Source organism: Vipera ursinii (assembly GCF_947247035.1).
Source record: "Vipera ursinii genome assembly, chromosome: 6".
NCBI lineage: Eukaryota > Metazoa > Chordata > Lepidosauria > Squamata > Viperidae > Vipera > Vipera ursinii.
The window spans coordinates 61,955,373-61,973,310 of NC_139515.1; the positions used below are offsets into that span (position 1 = coordinate 61,955,373).

Consider the following 17,938-nt stretch of genomic DNA (forward strand, 5'->3'; position numbering starts at 1 on the left):
TGCGCCTGCCCTGTGGAACCAGCTGCCCGTGGAGCTTAGGACTGCCCCCGACCTTCAGTCATTCCGCCGGGACTTGAAGACCTGGCTCTTTGAGCTTTCCTGCCTAGGCTGAGAGGTTGGTTTTTTTTTTCCCCCTCAGGGATCAAATTTAATTATTTTAACTGTTTTTAACTCTTGTATTGTATTGATGTTTTTAAATACTTTGTAAACTGCCCTGAGTCCTATGGGAAAAGGGCACTATATAAATTCAATAAACTTAAAACTTAAACTTAACTATGGTTTTGGAGGAGTAAGTTAAATGCAATATCACCATCTGAGTAATTATGTAATGATTGCTACTGGAATAAATCATTGCTCAAGCCTATACACAGAAATCTTCTTGTTTATATCTGAGCGAAACTAGATAAGATTCAACAGTATTCAGGGGGAGAGGGAATTCGGACACCTTCGGGCCCATGTAGGAATTCTGGATTAAGTCCCCATTTGACTCTTCCCACTCGCTCTGTCAGTTCTCTCCTGTAGAAGGTTAGGAGAGAAGATGACGATTATCTGACTGCCAATCATTAAACTTTTAATTGAGGGACTTTTGAAAAGATTTTAAGGAGGTTTAATATTCTTATCATACAGGTTGAAAAATAATTGGTTGAGAAATTTAAATACTCAAATACAATTGCCATAGATTTATTTGAGATTTCCCACCCACACTCCTGCTTTGTTTGAGTTTTTAGTTTTTTCCATCACTACTGAGTCAAGCTGTGTACATCTGCTTCTGCTCCTGTTTCCCGAGGTCCTGGTTTAATACCTCTGAATTCAAAGCCCAGCTCTGTGATGTATTCTTCGAGTGGCTGGGAGGTGAGATGCTATGATATCCTTACTCAAGGAATGGTCATATAGGTTTTGAACACGCAGTCACTGCCTTTCTGCTTACTCATCCTAGATGGGAATCAAGGGATGAATCTACTACTTGCACCTTCCAAAAATTAGTTTTTTAAACTATTGCAACAAAAATGTTGATTATTGCATAGGTTTTTGTGAACTAGAGGCCAAAGTGTGCCATAATAATAATTCTTTAAAATGTTTTTTTTAAGATTCTTTGTTGTTTCAACTAGTTATATGCCAAGAGAATTTGTCCTTGTATTTCTTAAGCACAGTATTTTTTATGTCACTTAGGTAACTTTATGAAAAAAACATTTAAACACAGCATGTAATATGGCATATGAAAGAATGCTGTTTATAAAGACAGCATACTCCACACCCATACTGTAGTGTTTTATTAACTTCTGGTGTTATAACCTTTTAACAGTTATCCTGTAGTTAGTAGGTCAGGCAAAAGATCTAAAAAAGGTTCTCCAATTTTTTTCTGATTGCTTGAATACTTGGAATTTTACTGCCTTAGGCAGCTAATGTACCTTTATTTAGGATGGTTGTCACTGTCTACCAATATATGAGTTAAAGTTCAGTTGTGTTGCCTGGGCTGCTTAGAAATCATATCAGTTGGAATCTCAACATATGTGGATGGCCCAGGTTGCAAGATATATGCACCAAAGCCTTTTTCCCAGTTATGAACCCAAGTGGTTCATAATCTGAAAAAAATATGATGTTGTGCTGGAACTAAACAGATCTATCCCTCTTGGCTGTATGAATACAGACTTCTTGGGAACAATAAATGTCAATCTCTTCAAATGATCTTTACATAATCAGATAGAAGGTGCTATTTGAAAATACATGTATATTAATTTGAATTCATTTAGTTCTTTAAATTTCTCCCTCTCCTTTTGTTTCCGCATATAATCTAACTCATACTCAACAGCATCCACTAGATTATGATTTTTACTATGAATTCTTTTTTGCACAACCTTGTTAGGTACACTGCATGAACCAAGAAGTTTCAATAAATGGGATTACTCCCAGCTGGAACCAGAACGATCAAGGAGAGAAGATTTGATGTCAAGAAATAAAAAAATAGGGACTGGTAAAAATCCTGATAACATTTATGTTATCTTTCTTACATAAAGGAAAATGATCATTGATTTTAAATGAAGTAGTTTCTCATTATGAACTATTATAAAGTATTACATGGTAAAGGAAAAAAATTACATCAGTAAAATTCAAACAATATGCCAGTTTCCCTTTTATTATATTTATTATATTATATTTATTATATTTCAATCGTGCCAAGAAGTGAAAATGAAATGTATAGAGCTGTCATAGATTAGTGTTAAATATATGATTTGCTTGCAAAATTAGTTTTAGTAAAATATTAATAGTACATCTTAATCAACTGTAGTAAATAGATTAATCTGAAAAACAGTGCTCAATTTGTCTGAGATTTTGTAGAATGTGAGCATCTAGATGTAAATGCTATTGCAAGTCATCTTACTACTTTCTAATCCACTCTATTATACTAACTATAATATAAGTCTAGACACTTGGTTTAATTTTCTCAGGATTATGTACCTACACAATACCTGAAATTTTCTGCATATGGATAAATGGCAAGTTAAAACAACCGTGATCATAGATGAAGAACAATCTATAGCAGTAATGCCGAACCGTTTAGAGACCGAGTGCACAAACTGCAACCTCAAACCCACTTATTTATCACAAAGTGCCAACATGGCAATTTACCCTGAATACTGAGGTTTTAGTTTAGAAAAAACAATTCATACATTAACATCTTTTACCTTAAAAGAAAAACACAATAACAAAGCTTTCAATGATACAAACAACTTTTTATTGAAAGGTAAAAGTTTGCATTTGGCATGCTTTTGAACAATTAATGTGATTTTTGCTGTTGTATGCATGCTGATCATTTGTTTAAAGTTGGCCCATACTTCGTACGTTTGAGAGCAACACATGCAGCACTCAGATCATCTATTAGTCTGTTTCTGGTGTCAGATTTGATATAATTCAAATCTGAAAACAGCTGCTCACAAGCATAAAATGATTCAAACAAAATAAGGAAAGCAATCCCAAGTGCTTTCATTGACTTAAAATTATTTGGCAGAGAATTCCACACTTTAAGGATTTCATCTTTCGAATTAATTGTGCTTTTCCTTTGTCATCCTTGTTGTCGCAGGATTGCTCTCAATAAGAGCGAGGCACGCTTTGGCTATGTTTTTGCCAGGAAGGGACTTGGGAAATGTTTTTTTCCTGGCGAAAACAAGACTCCAAGTCCTGATGCTGGTGGAGTGAGGCAGCAGAGGCCACAGCAGACCCTTCCCCATCTCCCCTCGCTTCCCCAAAGCCTCCCTTCACTAACCTCCTTTCCAGCTCTGTTCTCCACCACCGCGTGCAGAGCAACAAAAGAAGCTTGTGGGACTACCAATTTTAAAAAAAGTTCAACCATACCAGGGGTAGGCAACCTCGGCTCTTTTATGACTCACGGACTTCAACTCCCAGAATTCCTGAGTCAGCTATGCATAGCTGACTCAGGAATTCTGGGAGTTGAAGTCCTTGAGTCATAAAAGAGCCGAGGTTGCCTACCCCTGAACCAGACCTTCCAACTTTGCAAGATCTTTTTTTTTTTTTTTTTGGCGAGAAGTTGGAAGGTCAGATTGATCTTTTGTTGCTCTGCACACAGAGAACAGAGCTGGAAAGGAGGTTAGTAAAGGAATGTGGTTGCCCTGGGGTGAGGATTAGGATTTGGCATTGTAGATGCCCTGGGGTGTGGTGGGGGTTAGGGTTTGGCATTGTGGATTGTGCAGTGTTTGTTTTGGCTAGGAAGGGGCTTGAGAAATGGCTTTTTCCTGCAAAAAAGTAGCCAAAGAGTGAGGCATGCTCACTCTGGAGGCTTATTTTGGCTAGGAAATGGCTTGAGAAATGGCTTTTTCCTGCAAAAACTTAGCCAAACAGCAAGGCGCACATGCCCACAGAGAGGGCTCTGAGTGCCCCCTCTGGCATGCATGCCATAGGTTCGCAACCACTGGTCTATAGGTTATGTGTTTTCACCACTTCCTCTCTTAAAAATAGGTTCCAGTACAATAATGTAGTAAGAATGCACTGGATTTATTTTATTTATTTATTTATTTTATTAAATTTATATACCGCCCTATTCCCGTAGGACTCAGGGCGGTTTACAGGGAAAATTAAAAGCATAACATACAAAAATTAAAATCAGTTAAAACAATTAATTAATTCAAGTCCCCGAAATTTAAAACTAAAACCCAATAAAAATTAAAACCCCTCAGGCTGGGCCAGACAGCTCGAAGAGCCAAGTTTCAAGGCAGGAGAAGCGTTCCAGTCTTTCTTGATTAAATTTCACATTTATTTTATTTCTATAGGCACTGGTATTTCGTTTGAGAGCTACAAGCAATACAGTTCAATAGGAAAAACTCATTTGCAAATTAAGAAGGTAAAATATGAATTAGTTTATATTAGTATTGAGATAAAGCCATTTCTATTTCATTTGGGATGTGAAAAAGAAAAGAATTTATCAAATGCTAAAGCTAAATTTCATGCCTATTAGCCCATTAAGAATTCATTTTTACAAAAAAATCAAACAATGTTTGTAGTTTAGCAATCAAGCACAATTATTTTGCTTCTTTTCCCAGAGCAGAGGATCTTAACTTGCCAAATATATTTAAACTCAAATTTTCTTTGAAAAAATGCCAACCCATAAATGATTGTAACACACCTCCAGTTCTCTTTCCTAAAGTTTGATATTCTAATATGAAGTGATATTTATGTTTTATTCATCTTTCTTTTTCTGATATTGAAATAGATCCCATCAAGGAAAACATTTAACATATCTGTTAAAAAATCCAAGAAAACTGTATCTGGGAAAAAATATCAAAAGCAGCTTTCCAACAAAGTTACCACATTGGAAAGTGAAGGTAACATCTGCAGAATTTTCTGTAATACCAGTTTTAATAGTGCATGTATGTGGGACTTTGTTTTCAGACTAAGCAAGCAATAATAATGGCGAATGCTTTCTCCAATTGAATGGATAGTAGTAGTAGTAGTAGTAGTAGTAGTAGTAGTAGTAGAAGACTTTATTGTCATTTCAACAATATACAGTACAGTACACAGTGAAATGAAACGTTTCCCCAAGACCAAGGTGCTACATCAGAGGACACAAATCAAAAAAAGAACAGAACACAAACTACACATAACTCTAAACTAAAAACTTAAAAAAAACTACAAATACAAGTATTTATAGTTCCAGTTTCTTCGTGTTGAGAATTCTAATGGCTTGTAGGAAGAAACTGTTACACAATCTGGATGTCCGAGCCCAAATGCTCCTGTACCTCTTTCCAGATGGCAAAAGAGTGAAGAGTGTGTATGAAGGGTGTGTGTAATCAACCACAATGTTTCTGGCTTTACGGATGCAACGTGTGATGTAAATATCCGTGACAGAGGGAACAGCAACCCCGATGATCTTCTTTGCCATCCTCACTATTCGCTGTAGGGTTTTGCGATAATCCATAAAAAGGTGTCTTATTTTTATATATCATGAAACCATATTCCTATGACAGAAAGATACAAATATGCTACATTTAGTTGGTTTGTAAAGAATTCACAAGCTTAGATCATAAAATACTGCTTTTTTCCCCTAAGGATTGTGTGGAAGCACAGAAGTTCTGCACTGGTTCTGTAGCATTAACATTGTTGAAGATGAACTGATTTACAGATGAACACCCTGTGAAGCTCCATTTATTTTAAAAATACTGTCTTTCTCCCCTTTGATGATTGTACAAGAATTTTTATTTCTTCTCTCTTCCTAGTGCTGGAACTTCAGCTAGCTTGATGGCTTTGTAACTCCACCTCAGTAGCCAGTTTCCCAAAGCTCTTGTCTACTGAGGGTTTTTTTCCCCTTTCCCCTTGGTAGGATGGCGATGGTAAGGAGATTTGTGTTGTTGCACACTAAAATAAGTAGGCTTGTTTTCAGCATTTCAGTTTGACAGAACAATCAGAATCAGAATCAAGCTGGAACGGACCTTGGCGGTCTTCTAGTCCAGCCCCCTGCTCAAGCAGGAGTCCCTATATCATTTCAGATGTGGCTGTCCAGTCTCTTCTTACAAACCTCAAGTGATGAAGCACCCACGTCTGAAGGCAAGCTGTTCCACTGTTTAATTGTCCTCACTGTAAGGAAGTTCCTTCTTAGTTCCAGGTTGCTTCTCTCCTTGATTAGTTTCCATCTGTTATTTCTTGTCTTGCCTTCTGGTGCTTTGGAAAATACATTGATCCCCTCCTTGTGGCAGCCTCAAATACTGGAATACTGCTATCATGTCCCCCCTAGTCCTTTTCTAGATTAGCCATTCCCAAATCCTGGAACTGTTCTTCATATGTTTTAGTCTCCAGGCCTTTAATCATCTTAGTTGCTCTTCTTTGCACTTTTTCCAAAGTCTCACCATCTTTTTTATAATGTGGTGACCAAAACTGGTTGCTGAAGTCTAAATATATTATGTCCACAGCATTTTGTTGGTCTACTAATTTAGTCACTTGATCAAAGAATGAAATAAGATTGGTTTGGCATGATCTGTTTTTAACAAACTCATGTTGGCTACTAGTTATACGGTAACTTTATTTGTTTCTAGATGTTCACAGATCTGTTTTTTGATTATTTTTTCCAGGATCTTCCCAGGTATTGATGTCAGACTGATTGGTCTGTAGAATAATAATGATAATAATAATAATAATAATAATAATAATAATAATAATAATAATAATAATAATAATTATTATTATTATTATTATTATTATTATTATTATTATTATTATTATTATTATTAATATAAAGTTGGTAGGGACCTTGGAGGTCATCTAGTCCAACACTCTGTTCAGGCAGGAAACCCTATACCATTACAGACAAGTAGCTGTCCAGTCTCTTCTAAAAAACTTCCAGTGTTGGAGCATTCACAGCTTCTGGGGGCAGGTTGTTCCACTAACTGTTCTAACTGTCAGGAAATTTCTCCTTAGTTCTAGGTTGCTTCTCCCTTTGATTAGTTTCCATCCATTGCTTCTTGTCTTGCCTTCAGGTGCTTTGGAGAATAGCTTGATTGGCAATCCCTGAGATATTGGAACACTGCTATCATGTCACCCCTCATCTTTCTTTTCATTAAATTAGACATAGCCCATTCCAGCAACCATTCCTTATATGTTTTAGCCTCCAGTCCCCTAATCCAGGGGTCCCAAATGTTTGGGGCACCAGGGACCGGTTCCGTTGAGAGAGGTTTTTCTGTGGACTGGAGGGGGCATGGTTTCATGTGCTGCCTGCATCCTGTGGATGTGACTTTCCTTGTTTGTATGGCCCGGTACTGGTCCATGGATTGGGGGTTGTGGACCTCTGCCCTAATCATCTTTGTTGCTCTTCTCTGTATTCTTTGTAGAGTCTCAACATTTTTTATATCATGGTGACCAAACTGGATGTAGTATTCCAAGTGTGGCCTTACCAAGGCATTGTAAAGTGGTATTAACACTTCATGTGATCTTGATTCTATCCCTCTGTTAATGCAGCCTAGCACTGTGTTGGCTTTTTTGGCAGCTGCAACACACTGCTGGCTCATATAGTTTCCTGGATCTGTTCCCTCCCCCCTTTTTTTTTTGAAGATGGGAACCACATCAGCTCTTTTCTAATCCTCTGGTAGTTCCCCAATGCTCTAAGTTTTTTTAAAGATATGATACAATGGTTCTGCAATAACATCTTTCAGCTCCTTCAGAACTTTGGGATGTAATCCATCAGGTCCGGTGATTTATATCACAGATCACCTTTAAACTATTTCTGATAATTTTGGAAGTGCAAATAATAGCTAGAAGTGCCTTTAAAGAAATTTCAGGATTTTATAGACTACCATATTTTGTCTATGCTTGTTCCTTCCCAGATGATTGTACCAAGTTAGTTAGATACACAGTCTGGACATTCAAACTATATTAGATAATACAATGCTTGTCTGCCACTATAGAATACATAGCAATACATAGGAGGAGAATTCCTTTTTCTAACTGTGCTACAGATTAGAGAATTCATGCATAGATGTGGTTCATTTCAGCTGAATAGAAAATCCCTCAGAAATCATAGTCCAGGAAGAGGGATTAAAATAAAAGATTAAATCATCTTGGTAAAGATTTCTTTAATCTTTGCCTTTAACTTGTGAAAAGCCATTTCAGGATTCTTCTGAGAGAAGCTTCTTCCTCTGTATAGATTACTTTTTGGAATGCCACATAACCATGCAACACTATCAATGCGGGGCAGGCATTTTGGGAATTTTGAACAGGAAGTGTAGATAAGAAGAGTTCCAATTACTGCAAGAAAAAAAAAAGGATTTTCTAGTGTTGAAATCATGCTAATAGCACACTGGGCTCTCTTAATATATGCTTTTTTTGTGTGACATTTTCTGGAGTCTCCACTTAACTAAGAAATGTCAGTTGACAGTTCTCATTCCAGACAATGTTTCTGAAGCCCTTCTCTGTAGAACCACATGCCATAGTGAAGACCATAAAAAGCCGGGGGGAGGGGAACCAAAAGCTTCTTTACCACTTCATATATTTAATGAAGTAAATGCAAATCTCTAGCCCTGCAATGAGAAGGCTTTCAAAAAGACAAAAAAAATTCCAAAGGATTAATGAGGATCCAGATTGCTGGGGTCAATATGGTGACTCTGTAAATCACTTACACAGTGCACTAAAGCACTACGAAGCAGTATATAAGACTAAGCGCTATTGCTGTAAAATTTTGAACAGCATTAGCAGAAAGATTCTGTATATTATTGTATAAGATGTGAATGCAGTTATTAACATGTTTTTCTATGGATTATTTTTTTAAAAACCATAAAAAATCTTGCTAAATAATACAGATAGAAAATTGAATTAATTTTTTATTGATCTGCACATCTAAAATGCATGAAATTTATGCTGCCTAGATTTGATGTGATGAACAGCCATATAAATCTAATGCAGGTATTCCTTGATGTAGTTGTTCATCTACGAAAATAAATGATGAACCCTACACAATCAGCACTCCATTGTTCTGGAAGAGTTTTCTAATTATAGACCAGTCTCAAATATTCAATTTTCAAATAAAGTGATTGAGAAAATAATGATTCTATAGCTCCAATTATATCTGAATGAAATTTATTTTTGGACCCGTTGGTTCCAAGATATGATAATAAATGTAGTAAAAAACTCTGATTTTGGTCTGCTAATAAAATATAAATCTAAATAATAAATAAATAAATAAATAAATAAATATGTATTTGCTCATCCATGAGGTCACTTTTCTTCCATACCTGAATATGAGTAATAGCTCCCCTTGGAAAGTAAACTGTGTATGTTATTGATTAATTAATGGTTATTTGAATATATAATTCCTAATAAATGATTAATATTTATCAAATGAGTGCTCTTTTTAGAAATAAAGCATACCATATCAAGTAGTGACCAGTTTAAAGAGGATAATGAGAAAGATGCATGGAGCAGACACCAGAACTTACCCAAAAAGAAACTGAAGATAGCTATGCTTCCTCGAGAGGTGACATTATTTATGGATAATAAAAATGTTAAAATAATTATTAATGGATCTGGATAACATAAGAATGTATTCCTTATTCTTGTGCAAATTAGCCTTTGACTTCATAACTTAGTTTTCAACATATATTTGCTTGATTTATTTTGTAGCAAAATAAATCAGCTCTCTCCCAGGCAATGAAAGTTATTTGTCTAAAATGAACTAATGATCCAGAAATGTTTTGCAAATCTGAGAGTTGTTCAAAACTCTCTCTGTTTGGGTTGGTTCAGATTCAGTATCAGTCTCTTTTAGATCGTGATGGGTTCAGAGTCAGCCTGACAATAAACATCACTCATGTAGAAAGACTGGCTATATTTAGATGACTTATTTTATGAAATAGTTAATTAGGATATTTTGGATATTGTATATCAGAAAATTCATATATGTGGAGAAAATTATTTTCCAAAATTCATAGGACAATTTCAGAAGAAAATTATTCAGATTACAGATTCTCTAATATATACATATATATATATACATATATATATACATATATATATATATATATATATATATATATATATATATATATATATATATATATATATATATATATATATATTCTTCTGTTCAATCTTGTCCAATTCCTGGAGACTAACTGAAAATGTCCTGGCAGTTTTCTTGACAAGGATAACTATAGAGAAACAAGATCTAAAGGGGATGATTGTGAACAATTTTAAATATATTACCAAATTTGTGGAATAATCATTCATCTAAGATAAAAATTATTCATTCTGAATGTTGCTTTAGTAATAGATCTAGCCCTGAAGCACTAATAGTCATGTTTATTTACGTTCTAGTCACACCCAGCTTGCTATGGTCCCGAGTTGACGTGGCATCGCTTCAATATTAGTGGCCACAGTCCACTAATTCAACATTACTTCCAGAAGCATGGTACTGAATCAAAATCAGGATGTGACATCTTTCTCTCTAGGAGGGAGATATACAAACCAATGCCATATCCTTATGATATTCCAAAGAGAAGTATTGATGTCTATGGAGATTCTCAGTCATCCAGGTCATGGTTGTCCCAAAGGTGGTTTTTCAAAAGGCAACTGGACTTTTCTTGTTTTTCTTTGAAGAAGTTTTGCTTCTCATCCAAGAAGCTTCTTCAGCTTTGATTGGATGGTGGGGAATGGAAGGATTTATATTCCTTGCAGACAGCTGGTCATTTGCATTCTTTTAGAGAATTGTTGAAGCCGCTTGGAGGTTTATCTATGCAAATAGATGTGGAGCCTTCTTGGAACTGCTGAAAGGCCTGTGTTGTAGACTGGAGATAGATGGTGTCATATCCTCCCCTTCTGTTGAGAGAGGGCTGTTCAATTTTGACACAGATGGCCTCTTTGACCCCTTTTTCTCTGTCCAAAATGTGGAATTTGCTGTCTTCAAAAGAGTGGCCTTTGTCTTTTAAATGCAGATGGACTGCTGAATTTACATATAAATGTCTAGGTCATTTTGGGAACCCATTACTTTTTCTTTGTGGTTTGCTTAAGAAAAAAATTCTAAGTAGAAATTTCCTTTACTTTTAAATTCACTGATTCTGTCAAAACATATGCAGAAGTGATCAAGGAAAGTTTTCATATCCTTCATCAGAATCACAAAGCCTTCAGAAAATGTTATTGGCAACAATACAGAGAAATGAGAAATTTTGATGAACAGAACAAATGTAACCAGGAACTTTACAGGTACCCAAAAGTGTATATTGAAATGACATAATTTTATGCATATAATGCCCACATTTTAAAACTGTTTCCGGATATAGATATAGTTTATGTAACAGCCACACTGTTTTCTTCCTCTACATTTTCAGATTTTGTTCCATACCATCTTGTGTGATGAAGAGATCTTACCCATCCTTTTGAATTGGCTGACATTGTTTTAATAAAGAATTGAAATGAATTCTAGCATCATGATATCAACATGAGGGAAACAGGGCTCCCTCTAGGAATTTCCTGTTTCTTACATAATGCATTTAATGTTAATTCTTATTTCATTGGCCACTCTGAATTCATTACGCTAAAACCCAATACATTCCCTTAAGGATTCTTGTACTTGTTTGCTCTCACATTTACATACTTGATTTACCCCAAGCTTCACGGTTCAACAAAATCCAAGCTTTACTTTGTAACATCCATGTGTAATCTATAAGAATTGCATTTCTGTTGTATGGATGTTACACTATTCCTGAAATTAATGTGATATTTTTTACTCTGTAAAAAATCCCAGTAACTTTTAAATATATTACTGTTACTGGAGAACTCAACTGCTTAAATAGGATAGATGGGGAACTCATCAAATTTGCAGATGAGACCAAGTTGGCAGGAATAGCCAACAGTCCAGAAGAAAGGCTTAGATACAGAAGGATCTTGACAAACTTGAACTTTGGGCACTATCTAACAAAATGAAATTCAATGGTGAAAAAAGTAAGGTTCTACACCTAGGCAAGAAAAACCAAGTGCACAGGTACAGTGGTGGTACCTTGCTCAACAGCAGTAACTCTGAGAAGGATCTTTGAGCCAGCAGTGTGTTGCAGCTGCCAAAAAAGCCAACACAGAGCTAGGCTGCATTAATAAAGGGATAGAATCAAGATCATGTGAAGTACCATTAATACCATTTTATAATGCCTTGGTATGGCCACATCTGGAATACTGCATCCAGTTTTGGTCACCACAATGTAAAAAGATGTTGAGACTCTAGAAAGAGTGCAGAGAAGAGCAACAAAGATGATTAGAGGACTGGACACTAAAACATATAAAGAATGGTTGCTGGAAATGGGTATGTCTAGTTTAATGAAGACAAGGACTAGGGGTGACATGATGGCAGTGTTCCAATATCTCAGTGGTTGCCACAAAGAAGAGGGAATCAAGCTATTCTCCAAAGCACCTGAAGGCAGGACAAGAAGCAATTGATGGAAAATAATCAAAGATAGAAGCAACCCAGAACTAAGGAGAAATTTCCCGACAGAACAATCAGTGGAACAACCTGCCTCCAGAAGTTGTGAATGCTCCAACACTGGAAGTTTTTAAGAAGAGACTGGACAACCATTTGTTTGAAATGGTATAGGGTTTCCTGCCTGAGCAGGGGGTTGGACTAGGATCTCCAAGGTCCCTTCCAACTTTATTATTATTATTATTATTATTATTATTATTATTATTATTATTATTATTATTATTATTAATAAATGACAACAGCAAGTTCTTATACCTCACTCCTGCAGCCCAGTTTCCTCCCCACCCTCCCCCCTCACCCACTATATTTGAATGAAATAAGTATTCTATGAAAAACATTCATTATCTCATAAGTAGCTGGATTGTAACTTGGACTCATTGTGAAAGGCTTTATGTATACATATATATACATATATATTTCAAGAATTTACGAGTTGCCTGCTTGAGAGCTTTATCAGAAAATATGGCTTCAATTTTTAGCTGTAATCATAATCTAGGTTTATTCTCAGCTTTAAAATTCAAATATCTCTTCTGCCACTTTATGCTCAAATTAATTTCAAATTTTTTCTTGTCATCTTATTCTGCAGACAAGCTATAAAAGAAGAGATGAAAAAGAGAAAGGCACAAAAACCAAAAGAATTGCTTTCTTTGAGGGATGCAGAACCTTCCCTGTTTTCAAAAGATTCATCTGGGAAACGTAGTTAACCTAGATCTCTCCTTCTGAACTGACATTGATTGAGTTCACTGGAAGCATGTTACAGAATGACAATTTAAATAAAAGTAATGAATCTAGGTTTGATACTAAATGAAAATATATTGCTAATTAGAAATAAATGAGTGCTATTACATTAAGGGGGAAGAATAAGATAATGTTTTGGGAATGCTAACTGGATATAATTTTGTTTTATTCTGAATATAATTTTTCTCATTACATTTCATTTTATTGTTATATCCGTTTCATTCTTTGTCCAGTTTAAGAATATATTGACTCTAAATTGGATTATTTGCAGCTTTTCTAACACCAATTTCATAATAAGTATACAAAACAGCAATACTTCTTTCCTTTAGAATTATAATATCTAAGTTTGGAATGTTTGTTAACTGAACTCTACATTTTAGCTCTTATGCGCAAAGTGTTATTTTTCTTTATTCTCCCATCTTAGCCCCAGTAAATGAAGTTTAAAAGAGCATCTCTTTTAAAAGAAGAGCATTTCCAAATATTAAAAATTTTATTCTACTAGTATGTGTGTAATAAGTTGTAATTATGTTGTAATTTATGTTGTAATTTAATCATGACAATATATGGATTGTAAATATGTATAGCAGAGAAGTCATTGTTTTTATTCTATTTGTCAAAATATAAAATAATATTTTGTTAGGTTCTGAGCAGTATCTTTCAAGGAGGATATTCCTAAACTGGAGCATATGCAGAAGTAAACAACCAAGATAATTAGTGGCCTAGAAATTTACATTTCTGAGGGGAAACTGGCTAGACATGATAGGTCCTCTGAAAGTTCTGAAGGACTGTTATATAGAAGTCCAGCAGAATTGATCTAATTGTTCCTGAAGATGTGCCAAGAAAAATTGAGCTTAAAGAAGGTAGATTTTAATTGATCATAAGAAAAAAATTCTAAAAGCTGTTCTTCTGTGTAGCTGCTCTTAATTGTTAGGAATTATTCTATATCCTTTGGAATGGTATGTCAATGTTTACCAATCTTGGCAATTTACTGTGGAATTCTGGGAGTTAAAGTTCACACCTCATAAAGTGGGCAAATTTGAAAAACACTGTTTGAGAAGCTAATTTCTTTTTTCCCTCCAATTTGGGAGCTCTGTTCACAGAAGCTGTAAACTGTGCTTTTAAAGTCAATGTCTGAGCTGCAGAGCAGTCTGTTTCAACTTGGGTCAAACTTAAATGCATATAAAACAAGGTCTGAGCAGTATTTTGAATGAAGGGAAATCAGCATCTCTGTCCCTAAAGCTGCAGATTATTTCCCCCCCCCAGATTTTCTCTCCCAGCCCAATTTACTTCCAAAATTATTAAAAAGTTACTAACAACTTTGCATAAAGGTGACATGAGAGAGCTGAGAGGAGATAAACTTCATCTTCTTAATTTACCTCAGAGCCCAACTCTTCACTTTACCTATCTAATTTACCTCATAGCAGAATGTCTGGTTAGGGAAGCAATAGAGGTATGAGCAAGTGAGTAGATATGATATGCCATTCTGAGCTCCTTTGTGATAAAAATGTAACTTTCATATGGCTAAAGGAAGACAGCCTTTGCCAACTTTATGCTTCTAGCTTTCACTCTGAGACAAGACTCCAAAATAAAAGTTGGCCTCCATAGAGAAAATCTGTATTAAAATCACATATAGCTTGTATACAGTATACCAGTTTTTTTCAAATTTTGCATTTTAAACAATATGTTATTTCTAATTTATTAGATGGCTATTGCAGATTTAGACAGGAAAATGTGGCCTATGATGGAAGTTAATAACATTTTTATGTGTATATGATAACATGTAATACAATAGATAATACTGCATAATTATTATCTATGTACACACACAATTATAATACAGGAGTGCAATTTGAAGATGATTAGATAAGTTATTAATCTCACTATAATAAAATTCAATGTGAACATATTAGTTTATTGTTACCATAGTTTTATTACCACATTGTTATATCGTGCATTTATTGTTACTACTCTTGTTAATTGGGATTTTATCTTGCAAACAGCATAATGACCCATGGGTTTTAGTATTTAATTGGCTATACTATGTTCCTTGTCTTCCAGCTAACTCAGATTGCCTCCTTTTATTCCACCTATTGATGGGACACAGTGAGGTTCTTAACTTTATGTGTGTATAAGTATATTTAAATCTAAAACTGCATAGAACAGTTTTATCAAAATGGGTTTCAGAACACTGGAGGTCACTGTGAATATATTAAAAATCCTAAGAGCTTTATTAACAAATTATTTTGCCTAAAATGCAAGAAAGCTAATATATAAAATATGTAAATATTAATTATAAAGCAGAAAAGATTCATATGAAGATAAGAACAGGTGGAGATGTTGTTTGATGCATTTTGAGTAACCATAGCTTTATGCTCACTTCCTTTCCTCACAAGGAGTTAGTGTCTCTGTTAAAGTACATTTATTAATTTCATTCAGAGGATCATCACTTCACAGGTTTAGCCTAGTTAAACATATTTTCTTGAGGGACGTTTGGCTTTCTTCAAACATGAAAGTGAGAGAACTGTATGGGATAATCATTATTTCAATAAGACAGAAGTACCATTAATTTTATAAATCTCCAGGTTTAACATTTTAATTATTGCCCATATTCTGGATGCTAATTTACAATATTCAAATAATTGTGAACATTAAAGTTAAAACATATAGTAAATATATAGTGTTTAAGGACTGCCTTCATGTGTTATAGATATTCATAATTACAGTGAACTGGATGTGAAAGAAGATTTTTTTTAAAAAAAAACCTCAAATTATGTTGCAAAATTTTTGGTAATCATTTTAGAGTAGAGTAGAGTAGAATAGAACAGAACAGGAAACCCTATACCATTTCAAACAAATGATTGTCCAAACTCTTTTTAAAATCTTCCATGTTGGAGGATTCACAATTTCTGGAGGCAAGTTGTTCCACTGATCAATTGTTCTAACTGTCAGGAAATTTCTTCTTAATTCTAAATTGCTTCTCTCCTTGATTAGTTTCCACCCATCCATCCCTAAGATATTGGAACACTGCTATGATGTAGTCTTTCTTTTAATTAAAGTAAACATACCCAATTCCAGCAACCATTTTTTATATGTTTTAGCCTCCAGTCCCCTGATCATCTTTGTTGCTCTTCCCTGTATTCTTTCTAGAATCTCAACAACAGATAAGTCTGTCAAGATCCTTCTGTATCTTAAGCCTTTCCTCTGGAGTGTTGGCTATTCCTGCCAGCTTGTTGTCATCTGCAAATTTGATGAGTTCCCCATCAATCCCCTCATCCAAATTATTGATGAAGATGTTGAAGAGTACTGGGCTTAAAACAGAGCCTTCTGGTACCCCACTGCATAATTCCCTCCATGTCGATGCAGTTCCATTGAGGACTACGTGTTGAACGTGGTTGGTCAGCCAGTTACAAATCCATATGGTTTCTTTTGAGAACTGTTATTTTTCTTCTTCATTGATATTGTGCTAGACTGGACTTTTATAATCTCACTTTTCAAAATTTCTTGTTTATTCTTTTTCTTTCAACCTCAAAGTAAATCTGTCCATTTCTGCACGTTCTAGTATTTTTAAAATTATTTCTTCCTCTGGTAGTATTTCTTCATTTTTCCAATATTGTGTGAATATGATTCTTGTCGCTGTTATCACATGTGGAATCAAGTATACTGTATACTTTATTTATCAATCTTTTCTGGCATTATAACTAATTAAAAAACTTCAGGTTTACATGTTTCCCAACATCTTTTCTAGCCCAGTATGTATTTTTGTCCAATATCTCTTTGCTTTAACAGATGTCCACCATACATAATACCTGACGTGTTTACATTCCCAATATCTATCTGACATATTTTAAAAACATTTTTGCTAATCTTGCTGGTGGCAAGTGCCATCTATAAAACATTTTATATAAGTTTTCTTTGTAAGGCATTGACATTGTCAATTTAGAGTTTCTTTCCCACAAGTTTTGCCATTTTTCTAAATCTATATTATATCCAAAATTCTTTGCCCATGTTATCATTGTTTCTTTAACTTGTTCATTTTCCATTTTCAAATTCAATAAAAAGTTATACATTTTCTTAATTAATTTCTCATCAGAGGTTAATAATGTCTGACCAAACAAGATCTTCTCTTTATAAAATCCGTACAATTTAACATCTTTATCGTATCTAACTTGCATTTCTAAGTATGCTCACCATGTTAGATCAATAACCTTATTCTCTATCTCTTGTTTAAGATTTTAAATTCCCTTCAGAATTTAGAATATCTGTATACATCCATATTTTCTCAAAACTGAATAAATTTGGATGTACAAATGCTTCCATTTGTTGAAAGCCATCCTGGAATTTTCAAGTATATTTTACATTTCATTTTTTCCCATGTTAGTAATAATGTGTTTCTGATATAGTGGTTTTGAAACTACTTATGAATTTTATTTTTCCCATACCATAAGAAAGCGTGCCAACCAAATTGTAAATCACATCCCTCCAAATACAACAACCTTTTATTTCTAAGAGTTATCAATTCTTTTACCCATGTTAGTATAGATGCTTGATAATATAAAACCCACTCTGGAAAGCCAAAACCTCCATTTTCCTTAGCTTCTTGTAAAATTTTCAATTTGATTCTAGCTTTCTTTCCTTACCAATTAAATTTTAAAATTAGTGAATTTAAATCTTCAAAAAAAATTTCTTGAGTTTTATAGATATCATTTGGAATAAAAACAATATTTTTGTAATATATTCATTTTCACT

General features: G+C 34.5%; 1 protein-coding gene across 1 annotated transcript in view; it reads left to right on the forward strand.

The window, feature by feature from the left end:
• FAM227A (family with sequence similarity 227 member A) overlaps positions 1 to 13,158 on the forward strand; it is a gene marked incomplete at its 3' end in the record, with an annotated part of 30,242 nt that extends 17,084 nt beyond the window's left edge. Inside the window, exons 10-17 of the mRNA XM_083365370.1 lie at positions 729 to 852; positions 1,865 to 1,972; positions 4,284 to 4,354; positions 4,724 to 4,835; positions 9,351 to 9,469; positions 10,306 to 10,489; positions 11,016 to 11,190; positions 13,041 to 13,158. Of these exons, the coding sequence (XP_083221496.1) occupies positions 729 to 852; positions 1,865 to 1,972; positions 4,284 to 4,354; positions 4,724 to 4,835; positions 9,351 to 9,469; positions 10,306 to 10,489; positions 11,016 to 11,190; positions 13,041 to 13,158 (1,011 nt within the window). The remainder of the gene's footprint in view (positions 1 to 728; positions 853 to 1,864; positions 1,973 to 4,283; positions 4,355 to 4,723; positions 4,836 to 9,350; positions 9,470 to 10,305; positions 10,490 to 11,015; positions 11,191 to 13,040) is intronic.
• Between the last annotated feature and the right edge of the window lie 4,780 nt (positions 13,159 to 17,938).